The following is a 24674-nucleotide window of genomic DNA, read 5'->3' as shown; positions in this document are numbered from 1 at the left end:
CCAGATCGGCTGTCTGTTGTGCTTGATGAAGGAGATAGACATGTTTTATTGACATTTTCCACAAAGCATTTACCACCTTTTAAAAATGACACTGTTATTTCCATCATTACCTGTACAGTTCTTAATTATTTACAGAAAACTAGTTTATGACTCTTGCTTTTCTTGTGCACATCACTTGGGAGGGGACTATGAAAAGTGTGAACTCCCAGGTCCAAAATCATAGGGCATAATCCCAAGGACTCACTGGCACACGAAGGACAAGATTTGCTCCTAGATTTTTCCCAGATTTGGGATGCTCTGCTTCAACCCCTTAATTTGGGATTCCAATCTTTAATCCATCACTAGTAGTGGAAGTGGTGGTTTTAAGCAGTGGTTAGCGTGATATGAGGAGAGAGCTGATTTCTGTTTTGAGGTGGGAGAGAGGTACCCTACAGTAGACTTCTCCATCCTGCCTCTTTATGCTTCCCTTGGGAGATTAAGGGATTTGGCTACCCACTACACCGAATGAGGGGCCCATCTTCAGTAGTTCATCAAATGCTGTCCAAGTGATTCCATTGTGAAGCAAGGGTTGAAAGTAACTAACCTCAAGCAAAATTTAATGGTATAGTATTTAGTGGGTATAGTAATTTAATGGGCATAGTAAACTGGAATGAAGAAGCAAGCACAACATGTAACTGGTAAACAGTAGTCCCTGGCTGTCCCTGGAGTTTGGGGTAAGAAGCCTATAGGTAACACAGTCCTCAGATGCTTGAGTTCCCTGCGTAGAATGGCAGTGTGTTTGTATGTAACCTGTACACACAGTCTCATCCACTGAGATAATCTCAAGATTACATAACTTCCGTAATGTTAACACTGTGCATTGGTGGCTGTGCTCAACTTCTCAGGAGCTAAGGACAAGGACAGAGCCTGGGTGTCTTCAGCAAACATTTTTTTTGTTGTTGTCCTATTGTAGGATTGCGCTATAGAGCCAGGCTGGCCTGGACCTTACTCTGTAGCCCAGGACATTTTTCTTCCCCAAACTCCCAAGGGCTAGAACTATAGACATGAGCCACAATACTGGCTTTCAAAATAGTCTTGGTTTGTTGTTTTCTTCAGTGTTTGGGTGCAGAGGCTGTGGATTTGGGGGCCACGTGTATGTAGACATCTCAGTATGCTTTTCATGTCCAACTTTGTGTCCAAGGCCTCTCTATTTCTCATGTTCTGAAACATAATTTCATGTTTTGAAGCATTATAATATTGATGAATCCATTCCTGTCTGACCCTGTGACGTTTTCCTTTTTCTCTTTCCCAGACTTCCCTTGTTTCTAATCTTCCTAATCATCTGCCTTTGTCATGCCTAAAAGTCTCCATGTGCCTAGGTCAAGATGGGGCATGATAGCCCCAAGATGGGGCATTATAGTCATAGAATTTACATGACTCTGGATTTTTAAGTAAATTTTAGTTTGTCCTGCTCTCAGGATGCTTTTGGTTTGTGAGTCTTGTGATGATCAAGTAATCCTACTATGTAATTATTGATGACTTCTGCTTGAGTAGGCATTTTGTGGGAAAGTGTTTATCTTATGGAGAAGACTCATACACAGAATTATTAAAATCTTGTAAAAATTACTTTCAGTCTATGTGCATAAGGTAATCTGAAATGTAACTGAATATCTTCTGTAGATATGGATGTCATTTTTAATTATGTGTAGGTGTGCATGTTTGTGTATGTGTATGTGTGCATATGTGTAGGTAGGTGCTTGCATATGGGTATGTGTGTATGTACATGTAGGCAAACAAAGTTGATTTCACGTGTCTCCCTTGGTCACATGTCTTGGTCTTTGTCTCCTGCTGTATTTATTGGGTTGGGGTCTGCATTCGAACCTGAAATCCACCAGTCCCATCTGGCCTAGCTAGCCAGTTTGCTCCGTGGATCCCCTGTCTGTGTGCATAGTGCTGAGAGTGCAGTGTGGTTTCTGAGGATCAAAATTCCCGTGCTCCAGCTTGCATGGCAAGTCCTTTATCCACTCAGCCATTTCCCTAGCCCTAGATCTTACTATTAAGAACTCATTATCTATATGCAAACATCTGAAAATCTGAACCAAGCTGAACACTAACGTCTTCTTCAAACATTTCTGATGACGAATATTCCACACACAACGCTTCTGGAGCTGTAGCAGTTACAAAGTGGTTTTCTGCATGTTATCTCACTAGGGTCTTTAAAGTAATTCTGAAATCCATGTACAAAATGAGTACTAAAAATATTTTTTTTATTTCCTCTATGGTGTAAATCTCCCAGGAATAAAGCAAAATTTAAAAATCTAGGATGGATGTTTATTTGGGGCCACATCAGTGCTTTCAAGGGTAGCCGTCAGCAAACTGTCTTTTGTGTGTGACAACCTTTAGAACACCCACAGTAGGCAGTGGGCACAATTTTTCTTGTGTCCCTACTGTGGTGTTATATCTATTTGACAGATAAGGGACCAAGAGTCAGCCCTCTAAGTCACTAGGGTAAACTGTGTACTTAGGAATAGTGGAAACCTGTGTATCTACTTTAATTGCACTGCTGTGTACATCGAATTCTGTGTCATCCTCCCTGAAATGTGGGTAAACTGGCAGATATATACCTCAAAGAATTTGGCAATGACCCCGTCACAAATTAACATCAAGGGCATGACCTTCAGGAATATGTCTGTGTATTTATGTGTATTCCAGGTACATGTTGATCCACACCTACATGAAATGTCCAAGGACTTCATTGTTTGGAACAAACTTCAAATAGCACTTTTGTGGTCGTTGTCACAAAATACTAATAAATCTAATGAAACATAAGTAATAATGAAAACCGTGAAAGATTTTACTTTCATGTGTGTGCATGTGTCTGGGTTTGTGTCAGTGTATGCTGTGGGTGTGATATTGCCCTTGGAGGCTAGAAGAGTTCATTGGATCCCCTGAAGCTGGAGTTACGGACAGTTGTAAGCCGCTAGATGTGGCATTGGGAACCAAACTTAAGTCTTCCGGAAGAGCGGGAAGGGCTCTTCACTGCTGAGCTAACTCTCCAGCTCCTGGGAGAGGTCCTTTTATCACTGTAACAGACATGTGACATATCTCACCGTGGGGATGAGGCTAGTATGGGGGGGAGGGGTTTTTCTAAACTGCAGAACTAAATAAAAATAAAATAAAGCTCAGTGGGATGAGCGCTCATCTTTATACCTGCACTTTATACCTCAGTCTTAAAGGCAGCATTGTGTGCAGTGTAAGCTGTGATTAGAAGTTCTTGCAGATGTTTGATAGGTGTCACCAGACACGGTAGTGGGTGCATTTAAATACAGTATTTTCCATGCAAGATGCTGAAATCAAATGTGTTTATGGAAGCCACCCAAGTACCCAAAATGGGACCTTATTTCATGTTATTACCAACTTTTGGTCACTTTATAATCCTGATTTTGAAAACACCTCAGAGAATGTATGTGTATATTCATGCACACAGAACAGAATTAAAAGATTCTTTTGTATGTTTTCATGTGTACTTATTCCTTTTGATGCCTTTGTGCTTTCATGAGGGCTTTCTGAGTTGTTTTTATTATGTGGTCATTGACTCTTGAAGCTATGTATAGCTATATGAAATTTGATGTTTATTATAAATAAGTCAACAACATAGTGTTTTCAAATGATTTTATGGTATGCATCAGTTCCTAAAAATAGAAAAGGAAATAGGATGTAGTTACTGTGGCCAGCAAGACTACGTATTGAATTAAAGTACTTGTCACCAAGCCTCATGCTGTGAGTCCAATTTAGACCCACATGTTGGAAAGAGAAACCCAATCCCTGCTTAAGTTGCCCTCTGACCTTGACATGCCTGCTATGGTACCTATGCAGGAGCACATGCAGACACATACATGCACCCATGCCTGCATGGAAACACAAAACAAGCAAGATTTTATTTAAAAATGCAGTTACTATGAAGTAGGCATTAAAAATACCAGTATTTTCCAGCACATGGAATACTACAGTGATTGTCAGATACTTGCTGATATGTGGGGTTTTCTTTGCCTTCATAGATGAAATATCTTCTCCAGGTGAATCTGGAGATGTGTCGATCCTTATGGAACATCGTCTTCTGGTTTATAATAGACGGTAGACATCATACAAAGTGGTCCAAACCAACTAATAAAAACAGACCTCGGTTAGAGGCATTTCAGCAACATTCAGTACATCATCTTTCCTAAGTCTTCACTCTTCAGCCCTTTCCCCTAGGTTATTTTCAAAGTTGTATTTTCTAAAATAATTGTCACATGACGTGACGAAAGTCATAGATTTACACCTCTACTAAGGCCATTCTGCTTGAGCTCAACCCTGGCTACACCCGCCCCTTCCACCTGTTATAGAAATCTAATCTCATGTAAGCTCCTAATTTGGGAATGTTTTTCTTAGAGGAAAAACATTTAACCTCACTTGGGTTTTAAACCTCTTGTTTAGTTGTTGGTCTAGAAATGGATGTAACATTTTTCTTTTGATAGTTTGTTGTATGTATGATGCTATTTAGCTAGTTATCATCAACCCAGTCTGGAAAAAAATTATTACTTCCGAATTTAATAATTTCTTGTATTTTTTTTCTGAGATCAAGCAAACTTAGATGCTTTTAGTTAGAGAGAGGAAGAGAGAGGTGGAGAGATAGAGAGACAGAGATGAAGAGAGAGACCAAATTGATTCTCATAAGCAGCCTCCCTGATCTACTGCACTGCGCCTGTCTTGTGAACAAAAGAATGAGGTCATAGGACCAGTGCTTGTATCACTGATTTCTACAGGGGCTAGAAAAATATATAATGACTTTTACAGAGCACTGCTGGGTGGTAGGTACTCTGCTAGGTAATATTTGAGCTTTGCTTTTTTGTTTATTGACATTTCTTTTCATTGATCCTTGCAGAACTTTATTCCCACAGATATAAGATGCAGCTGAGGCCTGGGGAGTTCTGTTTACTTTTCTAGGGGTGCGTTGGTGATATCAAGAGCTAGGATTAATACTCAGACACCTGTATCTAGAAACTGTCTCCCAACCCATAATGCTCCTTCCATAGTACAGTGGGAAACCTAGACTTTTGTCAAGGATTCATGAACTTGGAAAAGAATTTAAATTGTCAATTAAATTAGAGTTTTTCACTTGTGTTTATGTGTGTGGGAGCTCACATGTGCCTTGCTCTGGCTGGTGAGGTAGGACTGGTCACATGTGGTCTACAGTGGCTTTTAGCTTCATTTGTAGATAATGGGGGAAATCACAACTGTATATCAGAACCGTTTTGTTATTAGGTATAAAAGCTACAAAATGATTTGTAAAGAGGTAAAATTATGGTGCCTTCTGCAAGCTTAACTTGAGTATTTTACACCATATATATTAAGGCATAAACTTAACATCACTTACCACGCAGAAAATACCAGGAACAGAGAAAGTGGACTGTCTGCTGTTGCTATAGGAACCATTTACTGTCTAAATCAATGCTGAAAATCACATCCATTATTGTTTTAGTCGGTTACCCATCTACAGCTGCATCTATTTGACAGATGCGAGTGTTCACACAGAGCCCACTGAGAGTCTTCCTGCTGCCGGCACCGTGGGTTTCCACCTAGTGCGGTTTGGGGTTACTTTAATTTAAGGAGAAAGGTTTTCTTTATGTCCCTGAGAACGTAGGAGTTATCTAGAGTGATCCTGGAATGATCTAAGTACCCAAGATCATTTAGTGGTTTCATGTCACTTGGTCAAAGGAGGCCTTAAGAGCTGGTGCATGTTTGGGATACAGCCGCAGAAATTAGGGTGATGGGGGATGGGGGGCGGAGCTTGCTGAATAGCAGCCTTAAGGCTGGGATTGGAAATTGGGCTTTGAGTTTGGTCTAGAAGTCAGGATGGATCCATCCAGAGGGCAGAAGAGGGGCTTTGGCATCTTTCACTGATCTCTCTCTCTCTCTCACTCCCCCCCCCCCCCCCCCGCACACGCGCCTTTGGCCTATGAACTCTAAACCTCACAAAGCTTTTTTTTTTTCCTGTGTTTGTTTTTGTTTTTCTCATGCTCATCATGGAGTTTACTTGTTTATCCTGCTTCCAAGAATCTGAGGCTCTCCCATGAGAAAAGAAGGCAGGCGTGGCCCTGGCTCAGTTCCCAGAGGGAAAGCAGCAGATGCGAACATACTTCGTTGCCTCTCTGCAGTTTAGCAATTCAGTGTCTTCATTATCAAGCAGCAAAGGCCATGGGCCAGCGAAACTAGATCTGCTGAGCTATTCAAAAAAGGTTCCATTTAGATGATGTAGGCTGATGTGAGATTTCCCCTGCCCTGTGATGGTCCTGAAAGGTCTCAATGGTGAGAATGTAGTGGGCATCTTACAGAGGGCCTGCTTGAACGTGGGTAGCGATAACTCTTCCTGCTGTGGGGGATTGGACATTGTAGCCCATCCCCACCCGTGTGACTGTGCAAGGACCCTGCCTGCCACCTACTAAGCTCAACCACTCAGAGCAGCTCCAAAATGCCTGAGATTGATTAATTTACTCAAACTGCTGCTCACTTCCTAGACCTCAATTTCCTTCAATCATTGCTCTGATTATGGCATAGATATTCCTGAAAGACTTAATGTGACTCCTTTTGGTGGTAAATCACTGCTCATTTAGAAGTTCTCGGTGAGCCCGTTGCCTAAAGAAGGTTGTAAGCATAATTGAAATTACTATCAGTACTTTTTTCCTGGCTTGCTCACATTGGAATACATGCATACTGGAAAAAGCACTGGGACTCACAAAGGGGCCGTATTTAACCCAGGGAGACCATTTCTTCTCAGGCACCATCATTATGGGTCCTTTCATGAAGTTCACAAAAGTTAGAGCAACGATCCTTTGACTACCCTGGACATGTGATTGTCACACCTTGCATCTGTCTTGGCTGTCTTGCGTGATCGACTATATCATAAAGAACACTCTGGATTCTGTTCTTGGTCAGTGTGCACGGTGCTGTCTTTTTTTGTTAAGAGATGAGGCGCCAGTGTTCAGTGGGGCTGTGCTTCTCTCACACTGGGAAAAATGGGGAGAAGTCACTTGAGCAGCTTGCTAGCTCCACCCCAAGATGTGTTCTCATTGTTCAGCCGTGTAAGTATAAGGAAGGTGGCCCTCTCCACAGACTCCTGACTTCTTGGTAGTGCCCAAGGTTCTAACATATTACCCTATCTGGTCATTGCTGCCATAGAAAAGGCCCTCAGGGAGAGGGGCTTAGAAGCCTTTCAAAACTTCAACTGTGGTACAGGGATCCTCACAATTTCCAGTCAAGTCCAGCCAGAGGAGGTGACTCTGGAGACCTGAAGGCTTCTGGAAATCAATTCATTTAATCCTTTAGTCGCTCCCTGAAAAACACCTACAGTTCTGGCCAGGCCTTCCCTGCGTGTGTCAAGAGGGTAGGCTTAGGTGGGGTGTTCCTGTTTCTACAATGATTTCTGTCTCTTTTTGCCCATGGTACCTTGCATGCAGAGGGGGATGTGCTCGGGAGTATTTGCTGCAGCTTGTCCATAGCACAGAGGGGTGACCAAGATCTCTCCCTGCTCCCCTCCTCTCCCTCATCCTCTTTCCATGACCCCCGATGTGGATGGTCCTCGGAGCGTTCATCTGACATGGGGCTCATCTGGAATCCCAAGTGTTTACTGGGTTTGTCTGACTCTTGGACACCAAGAAACCAGGAGACTCTCACTGATGTGTAATATCAGGATTTCAGAGACTAGGAAGAGGAATCTGCATCCAAAGAGTGTTTTTGTTGTTGTTTTTCCCAGAGACCAGTCCACCCATTTCTGGCATTTCCCCTGGCTTCTGTCTATTCTCTTTTCAGCCTGTCCTGTGTCCCTGACCATGCCTGACCCCCTCCTCCCTGCAGGGCTCCCTCCTCTGTTGCTTTTTCAGACCCTTGATTCAGCCTGAACCCAGTTAACCACTACCACCCCATTTCTCCGGGAGATGCCTCGGTTTTTTGTTTGTTTGTTTGGTTGGTTGGTTGGTTTTCCTTCTGCTCCTCCTTTGAAGTAGGAACCCTAGTCTTTAATTCCAAATGGATTTTTGGAATTAAATTAAATAATGGGATTTTTATACTTATATAAAATTCTTGGTAGTATCATAAGCACAGATTATATATATGTATGTATATCTATACACACATATATGTATCTCGCTATGAGTAATTGATATATCAGATATTTAAATATATTCTTGTACCTACCCATGCAAAATACAGTTAATAGCACCCAACAACTGTTTTCTGACATCTTTTCAATATTCCCTTTTTGAAAGCTCCATACTTATATTTCCTAAAGATACTCATTTCAAGAAGTCTTTGTCCTATACAGAGATCAATATATTTTATGCCCTGGTGTCTCATAGGCAATATTTTTTTAATTAAGTATTAATTTATTCATTGACCATTTCATATGCATGTTTACCGTGTTCTTTCTGGGCCTCTTCCTTCCAGTAAGGCCCCACCCAACTTCCAATATCATGGCTTTTGACTATATTTTCGTGTCACTCACTGAGTTTAAGCAGGGCTATTCCCTTGGATATGTGTGTGGAACTTTGCGCGGGAGCATGGGTAACTCAATGGCTCCACCTCTACTTAAACCAAAGGTTCCTGTTGCCCTAACAGTTAGCTGCCAGGAGGAGGAGCCAGACCCCGTGAGCCCCTCCCCAGTCCATGACTGAAGGTTGATGAGTCCAGTTCTGTGTGGCCCTGTGCTGGTCCCTGCAGCTGCTGTGAGTCAGTCTAAGAGAGCAATGTCATGTCAAGTCCCAGAGACTGGGTTCCTTTGTTCTCCTCCCCATTGTGGAGTCCCTACATTCTCTGCTCCCTGTTCGGGGATGTTTTTTGAGTCTTAGAGGAATGATGGATGTTCCCTTAAGGGTTGAGCACTCAACAGCCATTTTTAAAAATAATAAAAGTGAGATTAATTTTCTTATTAAAATCCTATCTAGTAAGAAAAATAATTTCATCCTATAAAAGCCACATGATACCACAAAATTAAACAGAAGCATCCTGTTGAATATTTGGATTCTCATAACCAAAGTTCTTGTTATATGTATGTTTTATTCATCAGCTACCTAATAATATATAAAATATGAAAAGGTTACAGACCTCACAGAATGTTTAAAGAAAGATATAAACCTGTCTGTATGGTTTGGGCCATCATTTCAGATTTTACTTAAAATAAAACTTGACATTAAAAAAATCTAAAATATACTAATGTAATGATGATATTTATCTCTAATTGATAAGAATATATAGTTTTTTTAAGTGTATTTTTTCACACTAGTGGAAATATATGGTATTTGCCTTTTATGACTAATACATTTCACTTAATATAACATCTTTAAGGATTTTCCACATTGTAGCATTGGTCAGAAGGTCCTTCCTTTCTAAGGCCAAATGCGATTTACTATGTGTGTGTATTAAACCTGGCTCATTCATTCTCCCATTGGTGGAAAGTGAGATTGCTTCCATGTGTTGACCATTGGGGCTGATGCCGCTTTGACCAATAACATCCAGTCTCTGAGGTCCTCTTTAGATTCTGCATTTGGACAATAGGATTGCTAGGTCCTGTGATAATTTCACTTTTAGCTCTTTGTAGAATAGTGATGTTTCCACAATAACTCCATCATTCTCTTGACCCATGTGCGAGGGTCCCAGTTTCCAGCACCTGTCCCATGCTTGGTAATTTCCATGTACCTGACAATAAAACGTCTTACCTAGTGTGAACTGGTATGACATTATGGTTTTGATTTGCATTTCCCTAATGACGGGTGATGCTGAACATCATTTCCTGTCCAGTTGGCCCTGTGCATTTCTTCTTTAGAGAAACAGTCTTTTGCCCAATATTTAACTGAAAATTTTTATAGCTGTTGATGAATTGCAGGGTTTCGGCTATATGATTTACAGAAGCTTTTCCCATTACGGGCTGATACTTTACTTTCTCAACAGTTCTTTTTTGTTTGCCTACGCACGTGTGCATGGGTATTTGTGTGTGGACATGTGTGTGTGTGTGTGTGTGTAAGCCCGAGATTGACATTAGATGTTTTTCTTGATTGCTCCTCATATTGTCTATCAAGGCAGGGTCTCTCACAGAACCTAGAGCCCTCTGTTGGTGTTCCAGCTATCCAGCTTCCTCCAGGGATTCCCTGTCTCTGTGTCCTGGGCCCTGGCTCACAGGTGGGCTGCCACACCCACCTGGTACCTGTCTGGATCTGTTCTGGGGACCTGAGCTCTAGTTCTAAAGTTTGCACAGCAATGAATTTGTTCATCAAGCCGTGTCCTCATCCAAATAGTGATTCTTTATGCACTGAAGTTTGTGGTTTTGATGCAGCCCTGATTACTTTCTTTTGGTTCCTATGATCTTGGCATCACAGTTCAGAAAACTAGGGCCAGATCTCAGATCATTAAAGTTTTTCCTTGATTGAGGATATTAACTCTTGAGGTTAGGTGTTTGATTTAGACTCTTGTATGTAACAAATCTAAAAATCTAATTCTTTCTTCTTTTTTTTTTAAGCCAGTGGCTCTCCACTTTCTCCACTACCACTGTTGAAAACACCATTCTTTCCAAACTGAATGGTCTAATAATGCTGATGCATGTCAGTGGGTGATACCTATGAGGGTTCATGTCTGGGCTCTCCAGTCTATTCTACCACTCCATGTCTGCCCTCATGCCAAGCCTACAATGTCTGTTTGATTAATGTTGTTTTCTACAAAGTTTTTGAGGTTGCAAAGTATGTGCCCACCTTTGGACTTCTGTTTTTGGCTTCGGTGATAGCTTGGGATTGAACTCTTTCTTTTGCAAAAGACTCAACATGACCTTAGACGTTTGTTGTGCAGCTCTGGGAAATTAGGGTCACAATGTCTATGCACCATCAAAAGCCACGTGGCATTTCATTACCCCAGTGGTTGCTTTATTATTTTCTTATTGTGACTGTAACAAAATATCAGAAACTCCTGGGCTTCACTGTCTTATACTTCTGGAGATCAGAAGGCCTCAAGTACAGTGACAGCTAGGTTGATTTCTTCTGGAAATCTTAGGGATGATGAGAGGCCTTGCCTTTTCCAGTCCCTTGTGCCATCTTCAAATTGCATCATTGCTATCTAAGCTCTTCACAGCCTCTTCCTCCACATGCGACTTTCCATTTTCCTCCCATGAGGACCGTGTGGTGGCCGTAGGACACCCAGATAATCCAGTGTGACTTCCAGTCTCTTAAACGCTTATTTTCATCACAACTGCAAACTTTCTTTTAGCAATTGAAAGGAAAACATTCTTACATTCTGGAGACAGGTACTGTGGGATGTCTTTCTGTATGCTGTGAATATGTGTCGCTATCATTGGTTAATAAAGAGGCTGTTTTGGCCTATGGTAAGGCAGGATAAGAGCCAGGTGGGAAATCTAAGAGAGAGGGAGACGAAAGGTAGCTGGATGGCATCTGCCCTACATTGGGTACCACTTGTAATGAGAGCTTCAATGGTGGGTATATATATAAATTTATTAAGGAGTTCTATGGGGAAAACAGACTTACTGATACAGGATAAGGTAAATCCAGTAGCAGAGTCCTTGGAAAGCTGGGCATGGATCACAGACTGCTTCATACCGCCTGATCCAGTCTTCACCACCCAAGAGAGCACAACCCCTTTCTCCTCCCTTTTAAGTGGTCGTATGGGCAGATAAGACACACCGCCTCTATCAGGCCAGATAGCCCAAAGTTATGGGTGGAGTGAATTCCCACTACGGACAGGAATATAGATGCTATCAGAGGCCCCATCCTGCCAACCATATTCCTGATGAGTTGTGTGAGATTGTTAGCTGAGAGGCACCCAGAACCTCTGAAATACCCTTTAGTCAAAAGGAGTCACAACAGTGTACTGTACATTGCAAATAGCAAGAGGAAGGCCGCCTATCTGAGTAAGGTGTGTAGTTTGGTTGCCTGTGTGGATCTAGAACAGAAATGATGCTCATTGATTTGGGCTTCCCTGACCCTGTATCATTCCTCATAAATAAGCTGAATTTTTCTGTGTGGTTAAGTATGTGGAGTCTTTGTTTAAAGAAACCTTCCTGAGAGTTCATGGATACATAGGCCTTGTGTGTCGCTCACACTGTGGAGCTCTGTGTTTTACAGAGTAACACTATGGCATGAAGGAAGAGTGCCTCCCAAGGGCTGCTTCTCCAGCAGAAATATTAATGCAGAAGGAGGGGACTTCCCTTGGCACCCACAGTACAGCCTTGGGCTGTGGTCAGGGATCAGTGTGCCTCTGTTATGAACAGTATTGTGTGACTGTTATTGAAGTGAAAAGTAAATAAATAGAAGTTGTTTTTTTTTTTTTTTTTTAAAAAAAAAAAAGCTTATTCTTGTGGGCATATACTTAAGTAAATAAAACAGTGAACAATCTCCTGGTCTTTAGTTGTCAACACTGTTAATAAATAGAACAAATGCACAGTTAGTCTTTCAATAAGGTTTGCTATTTCGCTCATGAACAAAAAGTTAGATTTTCTTTTCTGTATGTAAAATGAAACATTCCAGTTTTAACGGCTGTAAGTATCAGGTCTCTTCTGTTAGCAAAATTTGATGATGAGGTTTTACCAGAGATTAAATGTATGGAATTCAGAGAGGATTGCTTCCTCTTGGATGTATTGTTAATGCTAAATCTTGTTGGATTCTTTTTTTGTTTTTTGTTCTTTTAATAATCTGGTGCAATTGGTTAGATCAAGGTTTTAAACTTAGTAAAACACACAAATTAAGACATATGAGAGTTTATATTTTGACGTGTTACTTTTTAAAGTATAAACAAAACTGCTTTTACAGCCAATGCCAAAAACAATGTGGGTGGAACTCTTCTTCCCCACTCCTGACGTTTCCTTCCAAGTAGCAGGAACTCTGTTAATGCAGCACTCCTGACTGCTCTCTCCTTGTCCAAGCGGGAGCTGCCTAGGAGGATGCACAGAGCATGTAGCTCAGCCCCCGTCTTTGGGGGAGCTGCCTGCTCTGGGAACACTGTTCCTCCATCCTGTGTGTTTTACAGCAGCACCTAACATGTGGGGGCCCTGTGGTTTTCTAGTGACTGGGTGAGTGAGTCTGTTTCCTTCTGTGCTTCAGTATCCGCAAGCCCATGGTTTCTGCACACTGTTGTCGCCAGTGTGTCAGAAACAAAGGTGGGGTTCTGACATGCTGCCAGCTTTTGTTTTCCCTAGAGGCCACTGCTCATTTTGTCAAAGCTCGGATGGGGATGTGCGATGCCAGTCATTCTGTCAGTGTCCTTGCATGTCTCACGGTAGCCCTGAGAGTGAATTGAATCCTCTCTTTTTGGGTAAGGAAAGTGGAGCCCTGCAAAGGTGCATCACTTTTAATAATGACATTTTGATCAGCACCTAAGTTAGGCTTAACCGTAAAACTCACATTTGCTTAAGACTGACTGTCCCAAAGTATCATAGAGAAATGCTGTTTTGTTTGTTTATTTGTATGGTGTAAGTCACTGAACCACACAGATGGACTTCATTGTTGTATAGCCTTGTATTTCTATAAATGAAAACATTTTAATATTGAAAACACTTTAATATAAACTTCACATCCAACTTCCTCTTGTTATTGTCACATCGGCCAGTCTTTCTAATGATCTCGGGCTTCCCTTACTGTTTTGTGTGACGAGAATGGTCTTCCCTCAATTATCCTTTGTCCAGTTATTTTCTGATTTAGTCTCCATACTCCTATCACTCGCTCCAGTCCACAGGATCTGCAGCCAATCCCCTTGGTGACTTCTGCCAGCCACCAGGTCTTTCCCTTCACCTCTCAGGCCATCATTGGTGGATGTCTACCTGTGGTCCAGCATTTCGACCCTGGCTGTATGACTCAGTAATCTTGGCATCTTGGCACCCCAAGCATGGCTTGTGGATGAATAATGGACATTGGCATCGTACATAACCCTTGATCTCGGGCTCTTATTTTCTACTAATGTTGAATAGAGAAGACAGCCGGCTTCCAGGACTTATTAAATATACAGAACTGAATCTGCCCATGTCCTTTTTTGCTTTCATCTCTTACAATGGTTGGATTTCTAAGAGTGTATAAATAAAAGGTTGACTTGATGTATAAGGATAATTAAACAAAACAAAACAAAGCACAACACTTCCCCACAATAGAAGCAGCTTCATGGACATACAGAACATACAGAAAGACTTCTCCCTCGATATATTTTAGAAGCAGATATTTATCAAGCATCCACTTCTGTGGCTTTTGTGTCCATGGGAAAAACATCATAAAACTTGGGTTAGTTCTCTGGGTCCATCACTGAGGATGGTGATGAAACCTGATGTAGATTTTAATGCTATTCTTGGTAATTGTTTGGTTGCTTATAGAGAAATTGGGTTAGTAATAGGATGGCTGGTGACTTAATTTTGTTTTCTAATGAAAAATAAGAATATAGGATAAGGTGTTATGAAGAACCAAATATTTGTAGAAAGCAAAGTTTTGGTTTTTTTTTTAAAAGGTTTTGAACATCTTTCTCTCCTGCTCAGTTCATTTAACTTAATATATTTAAAAGATACAAGCAACACATTTCTACACACTTAATTTTGGAGGCTTGATCTTTGTTTTGTTGATGGGGCAGAACTACTGTCTCTTACAGAACATCTGCCATGGGAATAAACACATGAGCCAGAATTTGCATGAATATGACATTGATAATTGCCATCAGGTGTCTGACTGTCCTGATAATGACCACTGATATTGCTTCTCTCTGTCCTTTCCACCCTCCATGACACAGGGCATTGATGTTCGAGACGCTCCTTTGAAGGAAATAAAAGTGACTAGTTCCAGAAGATTCATAGCCTCATTTAATGTTGTCAACACGACCAAGAGAGATGCTGGGAAGTACCGCTGCATGATTCGCACGGAAGGCGGTGTTGGGGTATCAAACTACGCAGAATTGGTTGTTAAAGGTATTTAATGCATTTCCATGCCCTCAAATAGTCTATTAAAATAGATGCTCACATAGTTGTTTGTTCATGATTTGTTTATGCTCAAACTTATCCTGTCTGTTTCTGAATAGTAGTTTGGTAATAGGCTGCATTGATGGATTGCATTTTAAGTACAAATTTTGCATGTGAGCAGTGTTTTTTGAAAAATGTATATGATTGATGTTGGTTTAGGAGCACACAGAGCAGTGGCTATGTTCTCAGCCAGGATTTCTGCCGGTTCTGTGGATACAGATTACAACCTATAAATTTTTTTTAAGGGATAAATTTTTTTTTCTGATAGAAAATCACTTAAAATGCAAATATTCACCAGGCAGGATGTTTACGATAGCAAGATGGTTAATAAAATGAAGCAGTGTCTGTATAAAAAGGCCCTGCTATATCATGGAAGCTTATTGATAACACTGTCTTAGCATTCATAATGTCCCGGTTAGGCTCTATTACTACATTCCGTGTGACTGGAAAATTGAGTCATTATATTCAAGAAGGTGGCAGATGAGAGGTAAAAAACGGAAGGGAAATAATTTTCCTTGAGCTCATTTAATGCATTTTTTGTGGGCAGAGGAGTTTATCCCATCAAGCTACTAATGCGATTTTTGGTGCCAGATAGAATAATTTGAACTTGCATGTGCACCATGCTGGCATTTTAGACAACTCTGACAGGCCATCCCTGTTTTACTCCAGGGAGACAAATAATATCTCATATTTTATTTATTTTATTTTTCAATATTTTGGTGGTAGGGTTGAAACATCAGATTCACGTGTTATACCACCGAGCCCCTTCCTCAAGCCTGTGCCTTATATTTACATGTTTGTTTTGCATTCCTTGAGTGTAGATTATGAACATGGTAGACTGTTCCTATTAGCAGCATACCTGTCTTTGCAGCCGGTTTCAAAGAAGCTTTGCATCCCACAATAAGCTAAGAAGAGGCCATGGATGTGCCACCTATCTTCATCTATTGCCTTGAATGTGAAATAGGTAGAATAATGTTACTTAATGTTAGGACCAATGGGAAGTTCAATGGCAGAATGCACATATGTGTGCAGAGGAAGCTGATGGTGGGTATCAGACCCCAATGGGGATACTGGCCTATCAGTGATTCTACCTTGACGGTCACTCACCATAGCACTGATAGATGTGTAGCAGAAGGGAGAACACACTAAATATTTACTTGAATCATTTATTTTGCCACATTGCATTTTTTTTTTATGTGCAGTAACATTTTAATTAAGCTGCCTGGATGAAATTTTGAGTTCAAACTTAAGATTCATAACGGAACTAAAATTCATCAGCATTCCACAGACCATACCCTGTTGAAGGCTCTCTAGAGAGTCAAGGAATCATAGTATAGAAATCAGACTTCTCAGTGTGAATGAAATGGCCTGGGTGCTCCCAGCCGAGGTCTCCTCTTCCTCCTCCTCCTTCCTCCTCCTCCTCCTTCCTTCTTCCTCCTTCCTCCTCCTCCTTCTCCCCTGCCTCTCTCTGTTCCCTGTACTCTTCATTTTTCTGTTACTATTTAATGCCCATCTCAGTGCACTTCTCTAAGATGACCTCCCCTTGTCTGGGTTAGAGTCGCTGCCCTGGAGTCATCCAGGGTCCACGTGATGAAGGCACCTGCTTTGTTATTCCCATCCATTGCAAATGTGGCACTTTCTTTAAAAAAAAAAAATCACCTCTTTGAGAAAGTTAACTTGTTGAGAGTTAGAAGTAACAGGGAATATTCTAGTCTGCCAGAAAAGGCATAGACGGAAGGAAGGAAGGAGTTCTCATTCTGCTTTTGCAGCACTTGGGGTTCCCTGTCTGATTGACAAGCTGTGCTACCCCTGTTTAGCACCACTGCACTGTGCCAAAGCTGTCAACAGCTGCTGTGTGGGGCTCTGGCATAAGATTTGTCTCCTTCTCGGTTTATGTGTCTATGACCATATTTATTGATAACCATGGAGACTTCAGTTGCCCAGGCTTGATTTGAACCTGCAATTGGCCCATTTCTGCCTCTCTAGCAACCAATGGTACAGACCTTTGCCACCAGGTCAGGCACAAAAATCAGGGATAATATACTGGATTCTACTACTTCAATGATGTTACTTTTTTGAAAAAAAAAAAAGTTAATTTAAAACACATAGTAATAATTTCAGACAACTTACATGTAACTGGATACCCTATAATCTTTGGGCTGCTAATGTTTAACAGATGGGGAAACCAAAGTCTAAAGACTATAAATCCCCTTAAGAGGACATTAAGGTGCTGGTGTGGGATCAATTCCTTATGTGAAGCCCAGGTCCTTTCACCATGGCTGTGTGCACATGGGGTACCATGGCTTTAGAAAACATTTTGTGTGATATACACAATGTCTTGGATTTATGTGAAATATATATTTTACATATATATGAATTGTATATGTATGTTACATATAATTAAATGTGATACTGACATCTGTACATCAGTCATTCTCAGGTGCAGCACTTAAAGCTATGTAGAGTGTTTATAGCCACAAGTTCTCATTCCTGGTTTGATTTAGACTTCATTTTTGTGGGATCTCTTTATGTTTATTATGAAATATTTTAGTCTGGTCTAGCAGCAAAGGCCTGTATTCCGATTATTGTGGAGGCTAATGGCAGTGGATCACAAGGTCAAGACCTGTCTGGGTGACTTAGCAAGACATTGTCTCAAAATAAAAATTAAATATTTTAGTACATTTACATCACATTTGTAGCCCCTTATCTAAAAATTCACTCAAAATATGAGGTCTTGGTGGGACTTATTCTAATGAGCTATCTTATAGTCAATGTGACTTTATCACATTTGGGATATAGAAAAGAGCCAAAACATTCTTTCTCCACAGAAAGCAAAGAACTGATGTTGGTTTCTTGCCAGGGGAGTGGTATCTAAGGATTGGCCTGCTGTGACCTCACTTACACACCCGCGATGATACTAGCTTTCCTATGATCTTGTTCAGCAGGAAGCAAGGCTGTTGCCATCCATTGGTCGTGCCTGCCCTCTGAGAGGTTAGGGAAAGCTGTAGCAAGCAAGTCAGTATACTCCCCTATTTCAGTAGTAAGGACAAGGACATAAGAAGACAAACACCAAAAAAGTACAACCTACCCTGTAGAAAACACTAGCGTTTATGTTTTTCTTGGATGATAGCTCTTTTCAGGACAAAATATGTGATTTTTTTTTTGTATGATCTCATCCATCATGTGGGATACCACTTAGAGAGTCAATGGCATGCAGAATTCCTTCATTTGGTTCCTGGAAGGTCATTCAACTGGCATCTAATTAATAAAGTGGGAGGTAATTTATAGGAAAAATGGCCGGTCTCCACATTCTTAGACAATAATGAGAAAAAGAATCAGCTTCCATGCAAGAGACTTCAGTTATAGGGAGTGTTTGCTATTGATTTCTTTGATATTTATCAAGCTGGGTGTAGTGTTTTCTTTGATTCTGAGCATCCTTTGCTACACGGCTTTAGTAAAACTCATACCGGGAGCAACCTTGTGGATAACAGGCATCAACTTTATAATCTGAATGTTCAGTTCTCCGCCACTTAGCTGAGCCCATTGTGACATCCTTGAAGAAAATGAGTCACCTCAGAAATGGATTTTGGAAGAGATAAACTTCTTGCTTTTGAAAGGATGGCAGATATAAACATGAGGGAATGTGGCTTTGAATTCCCTAAGTAGCCAAGGCTAGTCTTGACCCATGCTCCTTCTGCATCCACGAATCCCACATGCTGGGGTAACAGGCAATGTGCCAACTCAATTTAATGATGTAGAAACCCCCAATGCCTTTGATGATGTTGCAAGGAATCTCAACAAGAAGGCTGACAGTGGAATATGTCCTGCTGTTAAATACTGCTTCTCAAGAGAGCTTCAGTTGTGACTTTAGTTGAAAAGAAAAAAAAAAAAAAGTTTGATGTAAATGTGCTTATGTATTGTGTCTTAAGACCAATCATGGGCATACTCGCTTGGACAAGTTAGGTGGGTTGCTTTGTTGTTTTTAGATAGTAACTCATGTAGTCCAGGCTAGCCTCACACTCACTGTATAGTCTCTGAAGATTACATTGTACTTCTGATGCTCTTACCTCTGGCTCCAGAGTGTTGAAATTACAGGTATGCTCCACTACAGCCACTCTGAAGTGCTGGGGTCAAACCTAGGGCCTCTTGCATGTTAGGTAGGCTTTCTCCCGACTGACCCACAACCATACCTTGTTTTTGTTCTTTCTCCCCCAAGACAGGGTCTTGTTTTGCCTTGATTGGTTTTGAACTTTCAAGTTCAAGTGAGCCTCCTGTCTCTTTCCCAAGTAGCTGAGAATACAGGTGCTGAGCTCAAGTTAGCTTTGTTCTTTTTATTTTTTTAAGATTTATTTATTATATGTGTGTCAGTGGTTTTCTTGCATGTGTATATGGGCACCACAGAAGATCAGAAGGCATTAGATCCCCAGATCTCCTGGATCTGGTATTATAGATGGTTGTGAGACACAATATGTATACTTGGAGCCAAATCCACGTCCTCTGTAAGATTAACAAGTGCTCTTAAACACTGAGCCATCTCTCTAGCCCCCTCATTAGTTTTTGAAAGGTAAGGTTTGAACTTCATTTAAGTCATTACCATTGTACATACACTAAACAGCACAAAGTCCCTCTCATCAGTTCAATACTTAATTTTTAATAACTTCTACTCTGTCACCATGGATGCTTGTTTGGCTCTTTATCAGCTGAATACAAAAATACCTGAAAGTTAACTCTCTGGTTTGTCTGCAGAACCACCTGTTCCCATTGCTCCACCGCAGCTTGCCTCTGTTGGAGCAACCTACCTGTGGATACAGCTCAACGCCAACTCCATCAATGGGGATGGACCCATTGTGGCCCGTGAGGTCGAGTACTGCACAGCCAGTGGGAGCTGGAATGATCGGCAGCCAGTGGATTCCACGAGTTACAAAATTGGGCACCTTGACCCAGACACAGAATATGAGATCAGTGTGCTTCTCACCAGACCAGGGGAGGGTGGCACTGGATCTCCTGGGCCAGCTCTGAGAACAAGAACCAAGTGTGCCGGTGAGTACCAGGAGACATTCGACTGATGGTCATGGTCTCCCTTGGTGTTGGTGTCAGTATTGGATCCCACAGTTGAATCACACTCTTCCTACAGCCCTGCCTGCATCCCATGTGAGGATAAAAATACTCCTTAAGATGAATCATAAGTTACCACTGAACTATAGGGCCCATGACCTCAAGATCTTCTCTCTTTCAACCTGTCTCTAACTCCTTTTCTTGTTCTTAATTTACATCTTGCTTTGGGTATCACATAATTGATACTGGAATGGTCCCTAAGGCTCACGGAGGCTACTTCAATGATGTCTGCTAATGGGTCAGACTCTTCTTCCAGTCCCTCTGTTTTATGTTTGTATCTAATGTCCTCATCACCAAAGGGCAGTGCTGTGGAATGAGATTCTCTCCTAGAGCTTGAAAGCTGTTTTTATTGATGGGTACGTGAGGCATGGTGGCTGGCCAGTAACCAGGAACCTCTTTATAACATGAAAAGTTACTGTGGACTGTGTGCAGCCTCTAGGCTCTTGGATCACAAAGAGTTAGTTGTGCCCAAGTTATTCTGCAAGTTACAGAGAATAAGGCTGATTTTATGGAAATCAGAAGGATCCCTTACAAGTCAAGAGTTGTTTCTGAGTGGTGACTGTCTGGGAGGAAGGAAAATGCTTATGGGGATCTCACAGAGCTCTTTCACAGTGGACATGAAGCCTTGTATTGAATTGTGTGCTGAGAGGAGGAGAGCCCACGGAGTTTGATACACTTACCTAGTGCTTTAGACAGCCTCAGGTAAGAGGACAGTATGGATGCTTCATTTCTCTCCTGAGTTTTCAAAGGCCAGTGGGCGCTTTCATGGATTCCACAGTCATAGATTCAGTGAGCCTTGGATCTCAAGTATTCAAATAGAAATTATATCTATGGTAAACGAGAACAAACGTTTTCTGCTCAACCATCCCTCAACAATGGAATCTAGCTCTAATTGCATAGTATTTACATTCCATTAGATATTGTACGTGGTGGGAAAGGGTTATCAAGTGCTCTGACAATCATCCCAGGATTTCCTTCTCTTTGGGGTCATAGAGGCAGTGACCCCACAAAAGCCCAGTGAGGACTATATGCCATCTGACTATCTGCTCATAGTAGAGGTTAATGTGTGTGTTTGTGTATGTGTATAGTTGTATGTGTATAGTTGTGTGTACAGTTGTGTATGTAGTTGTATATGTGCAGAGTTGTGTATGTATAGTTATGTGTATACAGTTGTGTATAAGTGCAGTTGTGTATGTATAGTTGTGTGTATGCAGTTGTATGTGTGTACAGTTGTATGTGTATACAATTGTGTGTGTATACAGTGGTATATACAGTTGTATGTGTATGCAATTGTGTGTGTATACAGTGCTATGTACGGTTGTATGTGTATGCAATTGTGTGTGTATACAGTGCTATGTACGGTTGTATGTGTACACAGTTGTATGTGTGTACAATTGTGTGTATATGCAGTTGTATGTGTGTTTGTATTTACACAGTTGTTTGTATGTTTGTGTGGACACAGGTGTGTATATGTAGTTTGTGTATGCAGATGTATGTGTGTGTACATGTGGAATCTATCTAGGATATCCTTCCTCAGAAATCTTCCATCTTGAGTTTTGAGTCGGTATCTCCCACTGGGACCTGGATCTCGCCAGTTAGGCTAGGCTGGCTGGCCAGTGAGCCACAGATATTCTCCATCTCTGTCTCCCTATCTCTGGGATTACAAGTACCCTTTTATCATCCCTGTTTTTAAGTAGGTATGGGGACCAAACCTGGGTCATCATGCTTGTGTAACAAGCATTTTACCAATGGAGCTGTCCCTCAGTCCCATGAAATCAGTGAACTTTAACAGTTGGATAACGTGGATAACACTACCATATTATGGCAGGACTCACAGGAATTTTTTTCTTTAAGAATTCATAGTGGCGCAGGCTTTTAATCCCAGCACTCAGGAGGGAGGCAGAGGTAGTAAGCACATACATCTCTGTGAGTTTGAGAGCAGCCTCTTAAACATAGTAAATTCCAGCCAGACAGGGCTACATGGTGAGACTTTGTCTCGAAAAAGAAAGGCGATTTGTATTAGGGAAGAGACGAGGCTCATTTCTCTGCCTAGGATTTCATCTGTTGGCTCAGTTATGGGCCCGCTGTAATAGGTTCTGCTTCTGAGTATTCTGTACAACTCCTGTTCCCACCCGACTCCTTCCAGCCTCTGTGCCGAAATAGGAACCGTTGGTCCAGACAAGTGCCACCGTAGGCTCGGCCACTGGGTCTAGAAGTTTCCTAATTCTTTCTCAACTTCTCTCCCCTTGTCTACACCTTACCATCCCAGTCACTTACTCTAGTGAAGGATTTTATTTTTGTGAAATGTTCATCATATCACATGCTCTCATTGAAAGATTAGCTTTGTATAGCATTGTCAATAGCAGTACAAGTGATATTTTAATAATTCACAGAAGTGGTGACATGCTTTCACACTTCTATAATTTTTATTAATTTTAATGTTTTTAATTGAAGTGTAATTTTATCACATACATCTCTTTCTTTCCTCCAACCTCTCCCTCCAACTTCTCCAAGGCCCCCCCATTCTTAAGTTAGAGTCTCTTTTCCTTTTGTATGTGATGCACTAGTATATATATACATATATATACACATACATACTATATTATATATATACACTATATTATATATACATATATGTGTATCTATTTTTGTATGTATATAGTTTATATTTGTAACACTTGCTAGGTCCATTTCTGGTGTATATGTGTATATGATTTCACGGCTGACCACTCTACACTGGGAAACCAGTCTGGATCTTACTCTTGAGAGAAGCTAACTTTCCCTTTCCCAACAGTCATTTGTTTCTTGTGGTTCTTTTTCTAGGGCTGAAATGCCATGAAAATTGCTCTTCTCCATATTAGCATGTCAATTGCTGCTGCAGTTGTCCCAGTCTGGTTTATGTGGTCATGTCTAAGAGAGACTGATTAAAACCAGACTACCTGGCATTCTGGATCTTAACAATTCTTCTACCCTCTCTTCCAGAATGTTCCCTCAGTATAGATTCAGTTTCTGTAAAATAGATGTATCCATGGAGGACTGGGCTCCCCACCAATCCATTGACCTCTGCTTTGTATCCAGAGTTGTGTGTGTGTTTTTGTGATGTTCTCCATTTACTGTGAAGAGGGGATTCTTTGATGGGAGGTGGTAGCTACTTTTATCTGTGGATATAAGGATAAGATTTAGAATGTGGTAGGGAATTGTGCTGGTCTAGCAAAGTGGTGGTAGTGGATTCTTCTCTAAAGTCCATGCTCATTAGACCCAGAAGCTGGCTAGGTCTCTAGCACCAGGCATGGTTTTCCTCCAGCTAAACGGGCCCTTTAGACAGCTGTCGCTTGCCGCTGACTTTTGGGTGCCAAGCCTTGGCACCTGCATAGCTATCTTTCCATGCTGGTGATTGTTATGGTTCCCAGGTGTTGCACCTGGTAGACCTGTTTAATTGTTTCCCCCTCTTGGCACCTTGCATAGTATTTTCTGAAACCATAAAAGCTAGACCACAGGAAAGGGGCCTTGGGGTCAGATCCAGCTGGAGCACCCAATTCATGTGTCCTAAATCTGTGGGTCTTTGCAATTCCCTGAGAGGCAAACAAAGACTACACTGATAATCTGTAGTATTTGGGGAGTTACTTAGACTACTATGACCAGCCGTTCAAAACTAGAAAATGGAAAGCCATCATGTGTTCATGGATCAGTGGAATTGATATTAGGAAAATGACCATATCACCAAAAGCCATTTACAAATTGAATGCACTCCTAATCAAAATACCCACAACATTCTTTACAGAAATAGAAAAAAAATCCTAAAGTTCTTATGAAAGCAGAAAAGGTCCTGTATAGCCAAAGCAACCTTGAGCAAAAAATAATACTGGAGGGATTGTTTTTCCAGACTTCAAGAAATATTATAGAACTCTAATAATAAGGTCAATATGGTACCAGCACAAAAAGAGACATATAGATCAATGGAATACAACAGAAGACTGTAGTGGGTAGCCATTCCAGCTTGGATCTGGAAGTTCCTACCCCCATTGAGACTCTGGCAACTGTCACGCCTACGAAGCGGGGGGCCAGGGGAGGCACCTGGAGACCCGAGAGCTGGATCGGGCAGTGCTCTCTCGGTGTGCTCTCTGTGCCTGAACGCTGAATGGTGGAGGTGGACTGTGTAGAGCTCCAGAGAACACCGCTGGACTGCGATACACCTTTCCCAGACCCTGCGACCTACCTATCAGTTAATTTGTGAGTTACGCCATTAAATAAATATCCTTTTAACTATGTGGAGTGGCCAAAATAATTTCACCAATAGAAGACCCACACATAGGTGCTCAATCTGATAGTTGAAGAAGGCAAAAACCACTGGAGGGAAGACAGGATCTTCAACAAACAGAGCTAGGGAAACTGGATATCCACCCGCAGAAGCGTGAAGTTAGATCCATATCTATCATCCTCCACAAATATAAGATTCAGTTAGATCAAAGACTTCGATTTGAAACCTGAAACACCAAATGTGCTAGAGAAAAATCATCTTGTAGGCAGTGCCCTACAAGATATAGGTGTAAGAAGGGGCTTT

General features: G+C 41.4%; 1 protein-coding gene across 1 annotated transcript in view; it reads left to right on the top strand.

Annotated features, from left to right (window-relative positions):
- Ptprm (protein tyrosine phosphatase receptor type M) overlaps window positions 1-24674 on the top strand; it is a 968046-nt gene that overhangs the window by 491497 nt on the left and 451875 nt on the right. The window contains exons 6-7 of the mRNA XM_037210182.1: window positions 14773-14947; window positions 19745-20038. Coding sequence (XP_037066077.1) covers window positions 14773-14947; window positions 19745-20038 — 469 coding nt within the window. The remainder of the gene's footprint in view (window positions 1-14772; window positions 14948-19744; window positions 20039-24674) is intronic.

This window comes from Peromyscus leucopus, chromosome 13 (genome assembly GCF_004664715.2).
Source record: "Peromyscus leucopus breed LL Stock chromosome 13, UCI_PerLeu_2.1, whole genome shotgun sequence".
Taxonomy (NCBI): Eukaryota; Metazoa; Chordata; class Mammalia; order Rodentia; family Cricetidae; genus Peromyscus; species Peromyscus leucopus.
This window is presented reverse-complemented; position numbering and strand designations above follow the sequence as displayed.